The sequence below is a fragment of the Neodiprion pinetum genome, chromosome 1 (genome assembly GCF_021155775.2).
Source record: "Neodiprion pinetum isolate iyNeoPine1 chromosome 1, iyNeoPine1.2, whole genome shotgun sequence".
NCBI lineage: Eukaryota > Metazoa > Arthropoda > Insecta > Hymenoptera > Diprionidae > Neodiprion > Neodiprion pinetum.
Window position 1 is genome coordinate 11,280,445 of NC_060232.1, and position 17,605 is coordinate 11,298,049.

At 39.1% G+C, this 17,605-nt stretch overlaps 2 protein-coding genes across 2 annotated transcripts in view; one reads left to right on the forward strand and one right to left on the reverse strand.

Annotated features, from left to right (window-relative positions):
• unc80 (unc80, NALCN channel complex subunit) overlaps positions 1-3,863 on the reverse strand; it is a 26,510-nt gene extending 22,647 nt beyond the window's left edge. Inside the window, exons 1-4 of the mRNA XM_046613800.1 lie at positions 3,741-3,863; positions 1,973-2,091; positions 1,822-1,870; positions 979-1,005 (exon numbers count right to left, since the gene is read on the reverse strand). Coding sequence (XP_046469756.1) covers positions 979-1,005; positions 1,822-1,870; positions 1,973-2,058 — 162 coding nt within the window. The 5' untranslated portion in view covers positions 2,059-2,091; positions 3,741-3,863. The remainder of the gene's footprint in view (positions 1-978; positions 1,006-1,821; positions 1,871-1,972; positions 2,092-3,740) is intronic.
• A 7,325-nt stretch (positions 3,864-11,188) lies between these two features.
• Positions 11,189-17,429, forward strand: Mlc1 (Myosin light chain alkali). Its single transcript, XM_046636331.1, has 6 exons — positions 11,189-11,313; positions 11,682-11,709; positions 13,476-13,784; positions 14,978-15,064; positions 15,977-16,031; positions 16,996-17,429. Exons 1-5 carry the CDS (start codon positions 11,311-11,313, stop codon positions 16,000-16,002), a joined length of 453 nt encoding a protein of 150 aa, XP_046492287.1. The 5' UTR covers positions 11,189-11,310; the 3' UTR covers positions 16,003-16,031; positions 16,996-17,429.
• The last annotated feature ends 176 nt before the right edge of the window (positions 17,430-17,605 follow it).

The window sequence follows — 17,605 nt, forward strand, 5'->3', positions numbered from 1 at the left end:
AATTTGTGTAATTGGTTGGCGGAGAAGGGTACAGGTAATACGTCACATGACAAATAGATTCGCAACTATAACTTTCAACATTATGCATAAACTTACAGCAGTCAATTACTTTTTATAAAAAATATACGATTTAAAACTTGTTTCATAACATGAAGGTATGTAAGATTTTGTATGGAGTGATAAACCGTGAAATGATACTGACAACTTTTCTACCACGCGTCGAACACACAATACCTTGGATATTATAAGAAATGGAGAAGAATACCCTAAAGCAGGTCAGCCTTCACTGGCCAAAACTTAAAAACTCCAATATTGATCAAACACTGACCGATACATCTGAGATTCTAAACTGGCAAAAAAAAAAAAATAAATAACAACAGCAAACATCAGCAATAATAAGAAGAGACTAGTACTTTTACATGTGGCATAATGCGAAAAGTACGCATTTTAAGGAGTATATGTAAATATGTACACGAATATGATACAAACAGAAATTCTATGGAACCTCATTGATTTATTCGAACAAAGTTCCCACATGCCTTCAGTAGTGAATTCTCATATAAAGAAATTTGGAGTATTTTTACTACACCAACACCCCGTAGATCTAGAAACACATTTGAATACACGGCTACATAGTTTTGTAATGTTTACGAAAAGCGTTACGATTGTAGCTAAATTGTGGAGCGCAAGGTTCGAGGAAAGATAATATTTGTTTTCACATTAAACAGGTAACATGCAAAATATTTCAAGGTTTTATTCAGACTGTTGATCTAGTTTCAATGAAGCTGTTCATGAAACTGGGGGGGGGGGGGGGCAAGGATTCAACACGTATTAGATAATTTACTCATAACATGCACGTCTCAAAGGCTAACGGTAGAAATCCAGAAACTAAATTTTGGAAGGAGTCATAACGGTATGGTAAGCGGGTAAGTATTCACACGCCACAAAATGATAAAAAGCAGAGCAAAGCTAACTTACATGATGGCCGGGCGCACGTTGACAGAACTGCGGACAGGTGACGATTGGAGGTGGCCACATGGTGGAGAGGGTAGTTTTTTGTTAGTGCAAGTCAGGCACAGGGTAAAACGTAGGTGTACAGGTGTCAGCCATGAGGGGTCAGCCATAGAATCACACAACACCATCAAATTGCTTAAACGATGCTTCCCAATTTGTATGGGATTTTTATCTTTACTTTTATCGCAGTGCAATTTAACTAGCTTGCCTTTCTGTTGCTCATTTTCTGCGTACATGGTCTATAAGTTATTGCTGAAACGTGTGTTGTGACAGGTGAAGGCTAAAATTTTTCAGTAAAATTAACATAAGAAAAATAACATCGGAACAAAACGTATATAAAAGTTAATTTTAATCGAATTATAAGAATTTAATACAATAATCCGTTAAGAATTTTACCGTTTCAGATGTCGTGAAATGATTGCAAGTTTCAAAGATACAGTTCGGATCCAGTTTTTACTTCTAATAAGTCCATCGATGACTGTATAATGAGGTGGGAGAAAATATTTTTAAAAAAAATAACGATCGATAGCTATCTCTCAAATTATAATCGGCATTGTAGGAAATAAAATCACATTTTACGCAACGTTGGAAGTAAGCACACGTTACCAGCAATAATATCAAGTGCAAGCAATATGATGCTATCGTCTATAATTTATCAGCATTTTTTCAATTGTATGTATATAAACATAAGCGTGTGTCAGTATTTTTAGTCTGTTAAATTTATTTAACATTTTAACAAGAACATGTCGATTAGGGTTCGATCAAATGTTTACATTTTCGCTGAAATATACGTAGCGTGCATCTTACCATACATGATGCTTCATGGAGTTTTCCAAGCTTGGCTCGTATGAACGGACTAAGGAAGATCAAGTTTTAATACGACGATTTGTTGATGAAGATTCGAAATAAATATAAATTGTTTGAAACATTTAAACCGTTAAGAAAATATCATTCTCACCTTGTTTGTCTCCAGAGAAAGGTCTGTATTGGAATCGGCAAGGCTTGATCATGCAAGCTGTCATCGATGGACCGGCGTTTTTCCATGTTTGCCACTCGGAATTTATCTCATACTGTACTCTGGAATGTATTATAATTGATCACCAATCATCCCCACCGTAAACTCAATGAAAATAGTGGAAAGTACACTGCGCAATTGGATCAAAGATTGCTGTATTATGCGTATGAAATTATTTATACTATTAGACTAACTTGTAACATATATTTCCATGCCATAAAATGGTAAAATTTTTTTTGATTTATCGTTATTCAAATTTCGAATTTTCGTTGTTGAGGGCGATGTTTGTCTGACCATTGTCTCGAGTTCCTGACTTGTAAAACCGGTTCTATTGACGCTTCGCATAACGTGTGGATATATTTTGCCTTCTTAAGATGGCGTGATTGACACAGAAGTGAGAAATAGAAGTATTTTGCATGGATAATTCACGCGTCCGAATACCTCGTATTATTGTTCGTAATAGTATATATCCGGGGTTTCCCGAGCTTTCATTACCCGACGAAAAGCATTTAGATTGACCATTGTCATCGCCGGTCTCGTTCGCCTATTTATAGAGTCATCTGATCCACCCACGGACTCCTGAAGCTTTTAGCCTTCATTAAGAGGAAATGCGTGTTGATTGGTCCCGAGTTCTAGCTTTGATGTTTAGTTTTCAATAAACCGAGCCATACCACTCAAGGCGAGTCGATGATTACACAGTCCCGATGTCGGATAGTGAATTTACTATCGATATAATTAATTAAGGGTCGCATCACTCGGTCAAAGTTTTATCAATAACAATAAATACCACGATACTCGGTGAAAATAATAATGCCTCCTGTCATGATTCCGTTGTACACACCTTAAGTCACCTAACTGCTCCTGATCCTCTTACCCTAAGCGGAGGCTGCAGCTGATAAGAATGGATTCGCCGCCAGGAACCAACCAAAATTTGCGCGACAGCTCTGCTCAGATATCGGATAATACGCATATAAACGCCCAGCTAAGCGTCAACATACCGATCTGTTTATAAATCCGAGTTACAAATCGCGTACGTACCATTATTCGAAACTGAACGACTGTACTAAATTCGGAGATAATCTTTCGTATTTTCTGACGGTTACCTTATAGCTGGAATTGTCGAGTCGATTAGGCAAATGACGGGGGCGAAGCGACGAGGAGCGACGAGTAAATAGAATTACCTTACGCAACGTGATATTCGTTGGACAATGATTATTGCGCATAACGCTTTGTTAGATCAAAAAGAATTAGATAACCGGAATTGGTTTGAAAATATTTTCGTCGATTTATGCTAGAGTCGAGTTGGGCACCGGCACGAATGCTGGAATTTCGAGGAAATTTAATTCATCGTTCAGAAAAGTCATTCATCGCGTAACACTGACCGGATCCGAAGCAATCACAGACGTTATTCAGCCACCTATATGTGTGACACACATTTTCAGTAACTCGCAGATGATTTGCTCTATTTCGAATTCGGTGTAATAGTTCATGCGATTGGATATTGTTTAAAATAATAAATAACGATTGAATAAACGACCGCGGTTTTTTCCTCTTTCCCGCTAGTTCCAATCTATTCTTTTAGTTAATTGATAACGAAATTACGGTGGTGATTATGAACCTGCGTTAAAACGAGTAAACCGGATTTATCACTTATAAAGTCTGGGAAAAATATGTTTAAACAGTGATAAACGGAGGGTAATGTAAGACTCACGAGAGTGAATGGTTTAGGCATCTTCAAAGTTTGATTGCATTGAGATTCAGCGGCAGGTAGGAGCAACAGAAAATTTCTTAACTGAACGATAGCGCGAGGAGACGGAACAGAACGGAATGAAACGGTGCGAAGTGCTCAACGAGGAGGACAAGGACGATGACGAAGACGAGGATGAGAGGAATGTGCGCGCGACGCTATGGAAACTAGGACACCAACGCGCCGTCGCCCATCGATTTCTCCGGGATTCTGCCCGATGGACCACCACCCACCTTCTTCAACCCCGTCGAGACAGTGCAGGAATGATTTCTTCGATCAGTTGGCTAAGCATGTGCAGAGCAGATCACAAAAATGCTCAACAGTCTCCTTGGTACCTGTATGATGTCCCTGTAGGGATGAGGAAATTTTGCGCTTCATCGTCGTTGTTGATACACTAACAAGGTGACGATTGTTTCGAATTCAATTTCATCCAACTATCGAAAGTCGTTTTTCTGCCGCACGAATGGCTTCTAACATTTGGAACATCCATTCTTGTATGTATCGCTAGAATATCTGAGATTTTATCGCCGCAACCTGGGTTCAATTGCTACCGAGGTGTAGAAGCAAGTGAGGGAAACAAAATTCATCGACAAGTACTTGCTGAGGTTCATTTCATGTGTGAGAATCCATCGACGGACATTGTTTCGCATGTATGGAATAACAATATTTTCATCCGATGACCTTAAAGTTTATACACGCACCTGCAATATACCTAATAATATGATCTAATAATCCTGATGTAGGGACTTGACAAATGGATTTATTCATACGATACGTTCGATCAACAGAGTTTACTGTACCCTGTATATGATACAGGATACTCGAATATTTTCAATCAGGGAAATTACGATGATGTGGTGGATTGGTTTGATTTGCCGATGGCGTGTTTAAGACTCCGACTCCAAAAGATAAAACTGACTCTCAAGTTAACAAATATGACCGTATGGTTATATTCGCGGGATTTCTTCGCACTTTTCATACTCATAAGAAGTTTCTCGACTGCAATTCGATTGCTGGTTCACAGGCGTTTCGGAATCGCTCAAAACCATGTCTATTTCGAAGCTTAGTTCATTTTCAGAAGTTTTCACTCTGCTTCTCTCGTCACACCCTAGCATCTCACTTGTAAGTACGGGGTTGATCTCGATGCACACTTCCGTGGAGGCTCCAGTTTCTCCTGAAATTCTTCTAGCCTCGTTACTAACAGCCTTGCAAATATCGGACCAAAGTTCCCTTTGGCTAGGGTGAAGAGTTCCTACGAGCTGTTGAAAATCCTCCCAGTCCATCTCGTCTTTGCTTTCGAGAATTTTTCTGTACATAGGCAGAGCTTTTGCTTCAAGATTCTCTTTGCCATCACTGCTGATTTCTCTTGATGATATTTCGTCGTATGCAATCTGTCGCTCGAACTTCTCCGATTCTCTGAGCTGCAAAACGCTTTCGAGCTTTCTGCTAAACGATGACCGTTGACGGATGTCAAGTTTCCGTTGATCCTCAACGCTGTATTCACTACCAGACGATGTTACTGTAATTGGGTTTTTGTAAGTCATTTGCAAGCTATTCTTTGGGAACTCGTCAAACGCTTTCGTCTGTTTCATACTGGTCACCGCTTTATCCTTGTTGTTCATCGAAGAAAAACTTCCCTTTGAAGTATAAAAATTCTTTTGCGAAGGTGACGCTCTTGATTCTTCTTTCAAAGGTTTCTCACAAGCAGTTACATTCTCAACAAGTTTTACATTGTTACGAATATTTTTATGTTCACAAGTGTCCGCTGTTTGCAGACGATCGTTATTGGCAATATCTCTGCAGCGTTTATCGCGTGCGATATTCAGTTTTCTATGTTCATCCAATACATTGATAGTATTTTCCGTGAACCCAGTCATCAACTTAAATTCATCGTCAGCCGGAAGCATTTCCTTGTAATCAGATGTTTTGCGTTGAGATTCTTTCATCTTGCTATCCAATGTTGATGCTGTACAACAATCTTTGTTGTTTCCCACTTGACAACGATCAGTTTCTACTGAACTGGTTGGACGTGTAGCTTCGTGAGTTGGAAAATGAGGGTAGTTTGTGTTCTTGAAACGTTGGAACTGTTTGGCGATGAAATCCGTATCTGGCGGTACGGTATTGTGATGTGATTTCGATGAGCTTACATGGTCGTAGAGTTTGTCTTCAGAAACAACAGTATAATCCACGCAACTTTCAATCGCTCTATTGATCTGCTCCCTGATACTTCGAATTGCATCAACAGACGACTCGTCGTTGCGTTCAATCCTCGGAAGTTGTGCGAGAGAATCAGCCCACAATCTTCGGATTACATTTTCAGACGAACTTGAAGTGAACGCGGTAGTTTCGCTCTCCTCATTGCACTGGGTACGTGAATTGTTATCTGCTAAGTGATTGTCTGGCACGGAATCATTATTTCCAGCTAACGTCCCTCGGGCGAAACAAACCGATGGAGCGGAATAATTGTAGACACAATTCATCGATGCGCTAATCTCCCTGGATTTCCCATTCCTCGCACTACGAAGCGATCTCTGATCGTTACAGTTGTAACGGACTTGGTTGTTTCCTGAACATTCGCAATCGGTAGATAATTGATCTTCCGAGGAATCAGCGCAAGGGCGAACAAGACTTTCTCCAGGATCACTGGAATTTTCATACTCGAACTGCAAGCCTTCCTGAACATCTTCTGATAGCAATGCCCGATTCCTACATGCCCTGCGATGATCAGTGTTCAACAGAGTCTCGGTCTTGTCACTTTTCAAAGGAACAGCGGCGTGTTTATTTTTCCATTGCAAGGGCAATGATTTTTTTCCATCAATGGCAGACCCTTCACTCGTCCTAATGGAACTTTGTTTCTCGAGTTTCGCAAGAATATTAGTCGAAAATACTGACAATTTTGACTTCTTGTTTCCAGAGTCCATAGGCAGATGACTATTATTGTGTACCGGTACGTTCACAGCATTAGGATATTTGCTGAATAATGATGAGTTTTTTCCTCGATTGACGTCAATAATGCTTTCGGTTCGATCTGGGATGGGAAGATTTCGGTTAGGTACTCCTGCAATGTTAACAATAATTTGCTGCGACAAATTATGCGCAACACTGATATTTTGCAACAGTTTCTTCCGACTGACATCAGATAACTTCACATTCTCGAACATGGAATCGTATTCACCTTTTGTTAGTCCATCCAGAGCTAATGGGGTGCCACAATTTTCAGAGGTTGTGAATTTTTTAACTTCTGGCGAGATCTGTTCCCTTCGAATTTCATCTCCCGTTGAAGACTTGGAATATTTTCTCGACTCGGTATTACTTGCTTTGGATTTCTCCCGTGACATTTGATCACAGCTCGTGACCGTGTCAACGTTGCCGTCGTACGTGTTCGTAGTTCGGGTCAAAGAATGTTCCTCAGTACTGCCTGAAAATTGTGCAACGCTTCTTGATACCGAGATTTTTCCCCGCTTAAGACTGACGATTCCACAGTGTTCGCACCTCGTTAATCCTGACGTTTCGTTGGTGAGCATATCCGAAATTCTTTCCTCGTCCAAACCCCACTCCGTCAACGTCTTTTGAATAATGTCAAAATCATTGTGCTTATCTTCCATCGAGTAAGTCTCGAATATTTTCCGTGCAGCGCTTATCTCTACAAGTGGGCATTTTCGGCGATGAGTATCAACGGCTGTATCTTCATCGAGACAATGACGATAAACAAGAGAATTCACACAGGGCATTGTTTTCTGCATATTGTTTCTCGCGATTGCGGTTCCACCGTCAATTTTTGGCCGCGAAATATCAGCGCCAGATGTCGGTCGATGGCAATGATCACCGTGACGAACTTGAATAAGAGACGTACGAGACTCGATTGCCCGCGGATTAAGCCTCAACCTTGAAGGTAGATCACCAACGATTTCTCCAATGTTTATCGACGGCCCTTGGACCGGATTCTCTACAGTAAAACTCTTGTTTTGTCGGTTGTCCAGACGAGGAATAAACCGTCGTTCACTAGCACTGGTCACTTCTCTTCGAAATAACTTTTCGGGACTGGAATTCCTCATCTTCTTAAACGCCGCTTCGTCAGTGCTCGAGGCTTCGACATTTTCCGGACGGATAATGGTGACCTCGACCACTCCACCATTCTGTACGGGATGGCCCCTTTCCCCGGATATTGCGGCGTAAATACTTTCAGTCACCTCGACCTCTAAGAAGACTTGCACATTCTCTCCAGCCTGAATTTCTCGGATGCCAGTTTCTTGTTGTCTTCCGGTTTTAGACAACCCTGGTGCAAGAGCTGAGACTCTTTTCTGCATTTCATCCATTTTACACACCGCGAAGAATGAATCGGCCACACAGTGACTGGACATCGAACCTTGGGCAGTAACATCGATGTATATAAGATCGAGCATGGTAAGTAAGGCGAGATTTAATAGCTGAGTAAATGCTTACCATTACACTGGACATTTGAAACACGATATATTTCGTCATTAGCGAAGACGTTGGATCCACTTTTTGGTGGAACTTCAAGAAAGTTTCTCTGTCATATTATAATTTCTTGAATCAGTGATGTAACGGGGATGCATGTCACGTTGTGAAAACTACATCTCAAACGTCAAGTGCAAGTGGTTTGAAGTTGGAGCGGGTGAAATCAGTCGACAAATATCATGGAGTAATGGTTCAAGACAATTTCAAAGCTTGGAAAATAAAAGACGAATCAAGTGTCAACTGAGACTGTGCGCGTCATTTCCAATATATTCCACGCCTCATGTTACACAACAAATAAGAAAATGTCAGAATCAGACTTGGGGCATGGATTACTGAAGGACCAATTACTCACAGGTATCTGTATGTTTGCAAGTATCGAGTGTTCTAATCAGTGTAGATGAAAACTTTTCCTCACCCTCTGACAGCAGACGAGGAACTATTGACTCAGAGATCGAATGACGACCTTTCGCCATCGAGGCGCGACAGAGATTCCGTGGCACCGTTCGCCAAGAATATGATTGACAACGTCGTGACCGGGGCATTGAGTGTTCTGGACAACAGCCGGAAAGAAGGTGAGTCACATGACCGATGAGGACAAAACATCAGAAGGTAAATATTGAAACCTGACACCAGGTAAACCTTGGAAGGACGTTTTGGCTGCGAAAAAAAGTTCATCCGACACTCTGCAGGCCTGTGAAAGCGCTCGATCGATGGATGGAGGCAGTGCAGTCGACTCCGTTCCAAAGGAAGGGCAAGTGCCGTCTTTTTCATCGGCAGATTCCGAACGTCCGGTTGTTCAAGTAATGCAACTACGAGTCCGAGACGATTCGAGTTGCCATTCGGCAGTTCACGCTGAGCAGGTCGCCAAGATTGTAAAGGGTCTGCAAGACATTCAGATCGGTGACTCGGCCTACGTTTTACCAGCGGACGGTTCAAACATTGAAAAACAAGTAAAACGGGCCGTGCGTAATATAAACAGCTTGGAATTCGGGGACGTGGACACTGCACAATTGATCATTTGCGACGGTCAGGGTGACGTGGATGCAAAAGTAATGGAGGCCGAGGTGGGACCGACGAGCAACGCCAAACCGCAAAACGATACCCCCGTCAAAATATCAACCAGCTTTTTGCACAAGATGATCGAGGAGCTGGAAGAGAATGACGGAGCTAAGGGAAGTTCGCCTATTCACGGAGACAGGGAAGGTATAGCGACGTGGGAAGAATCGGAAGAAAAATTCATACGAATAATCGAGGGACCAGGGTACGACAGAGATTCCGGTTTCCGTTTAGAAGACCAGGAAGAGCAGCTTGATCAACACTCCGTGGAGATCGGCGAGGCGACCGATTCTCAAAACGAGAAGCTTGAGGCTTCTTTGTCTCACGGTCGGCATGTTTTCATTCAAGAAGAGCCAATTTCGCCTGAGGAAAATTTCACCCAGCCTAGGGATCTTCTGGACAATTGCACGGAAGAAGAACCTTACTGGTGCACAGCTGGGTTGATTACAGCTGTTGCCACGCCTCCGATCCACAGAGTTTTTACCAGCAGAACTACAATTATTGGAACCGAATCCAGGACGTCAGCTATCGATCACACGCTCCAGGGAAAGACAACGGAAGCCTCCGTCATCGAGTCGGTTTCCGTTGCTGAAAATGGTGAGGACGAGTTCCAAGATAAACGTGCACGCTCCGAGGGAAAATTAAAGAAGAAAAAATCATTTGGACAAAAATTGAGGAAGTTTTTCTCAAGATTTAAACGGGATAAAGACTCCTAAGCCTCAATCATTCGTGCGTGGATGTTTCTTTTTTTGTTAAAGAATACAATTATTTGTCTAGTAATTTTTTGCTAAATACTTTGATGTCCAAACCCACGCACACGTTGAACGTTGAGTTACTTTTGTGAAACTCGCGAAGATCGCGGCATAACTTTGAAAAACAGGTACAAATTTTCTCAATTTAAAGTTTCACCGGCTTCTGTAACAGCGGTGAAACTTTTCGTCGTGCGTGATTTGTGGCACAAATTGTACACGGATGATCTGATACACGTAGAGTAAAGTGTGTATTGTACGATGTTGTGTAAAAATAAAACATTTCAATAGAACCACGCAGGTATTCTTATTACATTTTTTCAATACATCGGTACGCTCGTATACACGCATTTTGTACTGTATTATATAATACAGACTGTCTGAAATGGAATAGCGATAGTCTGACTATACAAATATTAATAGAACTTCTTTAGTGTAATCTCATGGGTTATAGATATTCGACTGAGAAAACTGAACCCCGACTTACTATCATATTTGAAAAAAATCTGTGGAAGTGTACATATTTTTGTTCACTAATTGCAAAAATGAAGAATCGTTATAATTTTACTGGTAAAATTGCCTTTTTTAATTCTTATCACAGTGGCCCTGATACTTCAACTGAAATTTTATTTTACGGCATCCCGACTCTTGCGTAATCTTCCGTGCAATATGCGAATCACTAGAGTGAGTCATTCCGAAACTGAATTACGTAGTAATATTCAATTACTTGAACAATGGTCAACAATACAATTATGAAATCGTTTGAGTGTAAAGCTTGTAGGCGAGACTTGAAATGGATGTCTGCATTTTTTTCCGATAATTTACAAGTGTCTAATCGCACAGTCGTTCGCCATAGTCGGAAAATTCCGTCAGGGGTAATATTCATTTGAAGTACGGGAGTGCTCGATGGGGGCTCCAAGTATTTTGAGTCGAGATAATCCGGGAGCTGAAAATCATGAAGGAGAACGGATCTGGCAACCCTGACACTAAAATACAATAGTTAAAAACCATTTATCGTAACGCGTAACACAGTTTCGGCTCTGAGTCGGTAAACTCTTTTCGGAATGCCACGTTGCCAAAGTTAGATACCGAGACGTTTTTGAGGCGAGATCTTTACGATTCTCATATGTCGGTCCGTCGGAGCGCCATCTGTATTAATAAAATGAATCCGCACGGTGCCTCCTGGTCCCACTTCTGGTTCAAACTTCGTTCAGGGAACATCCAGGAGCCGTCACACATACCAAACAGCAATGGTGAGTAGGACTTCTGATGAGGAGATCCGTTTTAAGCCTCAGATTTATAACAACGTTCGCATTTGAATACCGAATGAATAATAATTTCGTCACGAATATTAAACTAACGTTTTATCGCCCAAAGAAAGACGTATCCTCATCCGCATGCAAAATTATTTTAATTACCCGCTATAATACTGAATATCGAATATTAAATTAATTAACTTGAGCATTTAAATTTCGGATACAACAAAGTTGTACATTGTCATCGGAAATGAACTCTGCATGAGATGATAATTGTGGAAAAAATAGGTGACTCATCATAAGTTCATTGCAATCGCATAAAATGGTCTTCGGTTATAAACCCAATACTTTTTCTTTATTTACAGGCTGATCTCAGCTCAAAGGACGTCGAAAGTGAGTAAATTCATCTGCACGTACATACCGAAACACATTATACACACACTTTCACTTAGATCTTTTTTTCAAAACATGATATGAAAGACATAAAAAAAAGAGAGAAAAGGAAGAGTAAAATCAGACCAAAGTTAGGAGAAAAAGAAGTGACGACGGTTCAATCAAATTTCGCTCCCTCCATTCTGGAAAGTGTTTTCTATCACCAGCGGGAATCGTGTCATACAGTGATTAAAAAACGTATTAAAATTGTTTAGCGATTATAATGTCCAACCTGCATCGATAACACAGGTAAAAAATCATTTGACAACGACCTGAGATCGATAATCGAAACGTCACCTAACCCGGAAAATAAATCTAAAAAGTCGACCAAGTGATTGAAAAGTTCTAAAGTAAAATGGAAAAAAATAAAATAAAAAACAATAAACAAAATAAACGAAGGATTGATAAAATTGGTTCTTCGTAACGTGATTGAAATAAAAATAGTTGTAATCACGAAGATTGGAAAAAAAAAATAATAATAATAATAATAATAATATCAAAATTGCAAATAAAAATCGCGACGTTATATTACAAATGTAAGAGGTATTTCGGTTAGTTTAAAATTTTCAAATTGATGTATTGAATCGCGAGAAAAATGCTGAAAATTCATACACTACCTACAGAGATTACGCAATAGATGGTTGGTACACATAATTGGTGAACATCGGGGTGCCCGGATTCTGTTCTAATTAGGGAACGCGTGGTGTACACGACCGCCGAAAATAGTTCGGGTGCTGTTCTTATATGGCCGGGGGGAAACTTGAGCCAGGCAGAGGCTCCTGTTCGCACGAGGTTCCGATACTCGAGTCTAAACATAGGCATTCAATGTTTTCGAACGAGCTCTGCCAATGAATTAATATAACTTATAGAACGCTCTCCGCAAGCGTTGGACCTCGATTTCTATACTTTTTTCCTAAAAATTATCGCCGAATTAAACGCGCATGCGGGAACGAAATAATTAACCGAGTATACGAAAGCAGACTTTTGGGGAAGAGCAGCGGCTATGGAAACGCTGGAAACGGTTTTGGGCGATAATGGTCACAGGGCCTGTTCCATATTACGTGGCACCCAGTTTCAGTTCTATAAATAACAATTTTACAGAGGTGCTTTGAATACTTGTGAATATAGTCCGATGCGTAGGTTTCGCGTGTCTGACCCTCGGTTACAAGACAAAATATGTATTTTTATCGTTTTCTCAAAATCTCAGGCCTGTCGGATAGACGAATCTGTATAAAACGATCCGCGTCGCAGTGATTTTGTATTACGAGATGAACTTTTATAGACGTCCTGAGATGGATCTTCGATAGTTTTCTAACGGTAGAGGAATTTTTTTAATAAATCCGTCATTACGGTGAATCTGCATTTGTGCATCTAACATCGACATTTTGCACACTTGAAATAGAAAATTCATACATTTAGCTGAGACAAACAAAAAAGGAAGAAACTTGAGAAACTTTCGTCAAAAACAGCATGATGAAGAAGTTGTAAACAGAAAAAGTCTACTCTAGCAATTCTTTACACAAATATTGTCCGTGTGAGAAAACATTTCCGACTTATGATTATTAAAAATTATAAATATTTCGGTTTTCTTTTCTTTTTTTTTTTTCAATTTATGGCAAGTGAATAATGTTTCAAATAAGCCGCAACGATCTTGAATATGGGCGTTTGAAAAAAAGACGCGACAACAATAAACATTTAGGGTTGAATAAAATGTTGGATAATTTCAGGGGCGGAATTCGCATTCTCCATCTATGATTTCACCGGTGAAAATACCATCGACGCTGTCGATCTGGGAAATGTTCTCCGTGCCCTGAACCTCAACCCGACGAATGCAACGATCGAGAAGATGGGAGGAACCAAGAAGAAGGGAGAGAAGCTGTTCAAGCTCGACGAATTCCTGCCCATCTTCAGCCAGGTCAAGAAGGACAAGGACCAGGGCTGCTACGAGGACTTCCTCGAGTGTCTCAAGCTCTACGACAAAGCTGAGAACGGCACCATGCTTGCCGCTGAGCTTTCCCACATACTCCTCACCCTTGGTGCGTTCATAGATTTTTCACGCACCGATGAAAACTTCATTTTTGTAGTAACTAGAAAATCGTATTGAAATGGGTATCGTTAAAATAACAGTTTCAATATTGTTGCAATTGAAAGAAAATTTGCTACAAATAACCGTGTAATGTGATCGAGAGGGTTGGAAATTCCGAATTTGAAAAGTTCTGATAGCACCAAATTCCGAATTTATTGGTGAAGAAACTTGAACTAAAGAAATCAAGCTTTTACGAAACATCGACGTTTCGAATGGTTCGAAAGCCGACGCTCGAAATTCCGAAGGTGCAAAGTTCTGAAAGAGCAGAATTTCAAAAGGACAAAATGCCGAAAGAGTATAACTCCGACAAGTTAAAGTTCCGAAAGTGCGAAAATGAGAAAATTTAACAATCTGAAATACCGAAATTCCGAATGATCGAAGATTTTCAGTCAAGTGAATTTCCGGCTTGGTAAAATTTCACCAATTTAATCTCTCTTTGTTTTGGATCTTCGATATTTTTACATTCGGAATCCTGGTCATTTTCATTTACGGTCTTCCTGATTTCTTTCACCCGCTCGTTGAGTAAACTGCGTTGTGTGGGTATGTTTTAATTATCGGAATGTTACTCTTTGTTTTGAAACTTTGTTTTTCCGAAATATTCGCTATCGGAACTTTACTTTTCGAAACTTACATCTGCCGTAAGTAGAATTTTCGGAATCTGACACTTCGGAACTTTGAGCCGTCGGGTTTCCGACCATTTGAAACTTTGTTGTTTCTTCAAAGTTTGCATTTCTTTGCCTCAAGTTTCGCCACCAAATAATTTGGAATTAGGCACTTTCGGATCTTTTCAAATTCGGAACTTCAACCCCGCCCCAATATAATTATAACAAGGCAGCACTACATTTCTCGCGTTATTGCAACGTTAAATGTGATTACTTAGTTTACTATACATATTTGTTCAGTTAAATTAGGCCTCGACATCGTTGCTCGACAATATATGGTGAAAGTGACGATAATGAACAAGGATAGTAACACGTACTAGATTTTCTAGTTTACATATTTCGTCTAGTTTATACATAAATATTGAAGATGGTTAAAAACTGATGTACTCACGACTAAAAATTTAATTCGATGACAGTTTTATTGCGTTTCAAATTACCGGGAAAATCCAAGTTATTTATCAAAATATATTTACGAACACAGGTGAACGTCTCAACGATGCCGAAACCGAGGAAGTACTCAGGGACTGCATGGACCCCGAAGATGAGGATGGTTTCATCCCTTACGCCCGTAAGTTATCTCGAAAGAACAGCACCACATCCCCTTACGTGTTTCACAATTTAGTAAAATGAATCCAACATTTTTGAAAGACCCTACTCTACCTTTGAATTGAACCGTAGAACACCAGCACGTGAACAGCAATTACCCACCGCCCCGATTGTAAATGACAAATATCAGCGATAGACTTTTGAAGTGAAAATTTGATGAAAAAAATAATATATTTTGTACGCAGATTAGAGTAAATTAGACGTATTATACATAGTTGAAAATGGATTATCCAGTTTGGATGATAACTGATATGTTTGCGAGAGTAAATACTTGCTTTTTCTTTTACACCCCCGTATCCCCCCTAAAACGACCCTTTACGAATTTGACGAGGAATAACGTACACACAGAAAAATTTCATTTGTTATGGTAACTAGAAAAATTCGGCAAAACAGGTATCGTTGCAAAAACTGTTTGAATATTGTTGGAATTACGAAAAACGAGGTCCGCGTAACCATTTTGCGCTATCGTTGATCCTTTTTTGGTTATTGCAACGCAAAATCAGTTTCTTCGGTTTACTCTACTTTTTTAATTAAATAATGCTTTAACGTCAATTTATTGTTGCACGAGCATTAAATTTTCGCAACAGTTGCAAGATAATATAGCAACAATGATCGTAATGAGAAAAAATAGTAACGGATAATAGACTTTCTGGTAACAGCTACAAAATTAATTTTCATTTTCTACCTAGAACTATATTTTTCGACTGTGGTAAAAAATGAAAACAGTCAAGGACTGAGAGGTAACCGGAACTAAAAATTTCTCTCAGTGTAGAATTCTTCGCTGCAGTAATGAGAATGACGAGTATGTAACGACCCTGATTAGATCCTGTAGGTATCCCTGTGTTTCATGTTCCCCTTCGTGGTTATTTTTCAGCATTCCTGAAGAAGCTGATGGTTTAAAATCAAGGAGCCACCACCAACCATGAATCGTGAGTAAACCCCGTCCTGATTTCCTCACATTTTTATGTTACATGTCTTCCTTTTTTGTATTACTTCTTACACAGCTTTACATGTACGCATTTTCCTTTCTCTCTCTCTCTTTCTCTCTCTGTATATATATATATATATATATATATATATATATATATATATATGTATGTATATATGTATATAGCTAATATCACCAGAGTCCGTCGCCTGGAAGATTCTCGCAGCACAGTGAATAACAATTCTGTCGTTTGTTTCATCGTAATATTTACAATGCTTATTTTATTTTTAATACGTATATTTTATATTTTTTTAACTAAGTAATGTGTAATAGTATTTTTATTCGCTTAGCAATGTCTGAAACTAAAATTTGGTCCTTGAAAATTTGCGAACGTGCATTCTCTATTCTATGTTACAACGTTGCCGATTCGGCTACTGTTTACTATATTTGTTTGCAATAATCAAACATGTCAATACTTAGCTGTGTAGCTTTACTTGCGTAAAAATGTTTTGCGTCAAATTGGAGTTTGTTACATTTGAATCAGCTCCAGTGTATCTTTATTTTTTCACTTCGTCTCGTCCTGCTTACGTATACGCTTTTCTTGGCATCGCTGTGAAACGAAAATATATCAGAATTTAATATATGTATAGATTGAGTATATTTCAATTCAAACATTGCATCTATACGTGGATACGCGATGAATTTTTTTATTATTCAGCGTTACGCAAGTGTATAAACCGATCTCAATTATAGCCTGAAATTGTTGGGTGATCAAATACATTTTTTTTTTTTGTCTTTAGCTAAATTTAAATTAACTGCACGCTACAGTCAAATATAACGATGTTTCAGCTTCAATGAATATAATGATAAGAATCGCATAATGTTATAACTCTGCTATTAAATGTGATTGTAATTTTGGTGCTTATGTTCGATGTTTTTGATACAGTTTTCTTTCGCAATTGCAGCGTTCCTTCGTAGAATGTGTGACAGAGCAGCTGTCGACAACACCCCCGACCAATAAAGACCGAACGTCGTCAAATCCATCGCAAATTGACGTGGTAAAAGAGAAATACAAAATTTAAACGAAAACAAACATAAAAGGAGGAAGAATATGGTTAAAAATTGAATTAAAACGAATGATATCACACAACGAAATTACAGCAATTTTATATAATATTTTACACGCGCATAGTAATTATATTTTAAAGACGAACAAATTATCGAAGGACAAAAACCCCAAGATTCGTCAAGGTGATTAAATTTCACCCGATCCTTGAGAACACGGATCGTTAAATGTCATCATCAACAATTTCATCATTTATAATATAATTTATTGTAACAATAATTCTTGTTAGATATTGTCAACGACATCGCACAAAATACAAGACAATTATGAATATATATATTGCATTATTTTAAAGTAACGGTAAATAGTAATAATAATAATAATAATAATAATAATAATGATAATAATAATAATAATATTTATAATGTCTACTACGAAGAAATAATAAATGCAAACGCCAAGACAATACCTGTTACAAATAAGAATCGTTATTTAATTTGGTTCGACAC

Bases quoted from the DNA above. Each gene is read 5' to 3' on its own strand.
- Mlc1 (XM_046636331.1), top strand. The intron at 11,710-13,475 runs GTGAGTAAATTC...GGATAATTTCAG, and splicing joins CAGCTCAAAGGACGTCGAAA to GGGCGGAATTCGCATTCTCC. The intron at 15,065-15,976 runs GTAAGTTATCTC...GTTATTTTTCAG, and splicing joins TGGTTTCATCCCTTACGCCC to CATTCCTGAAGAAGCTGATG.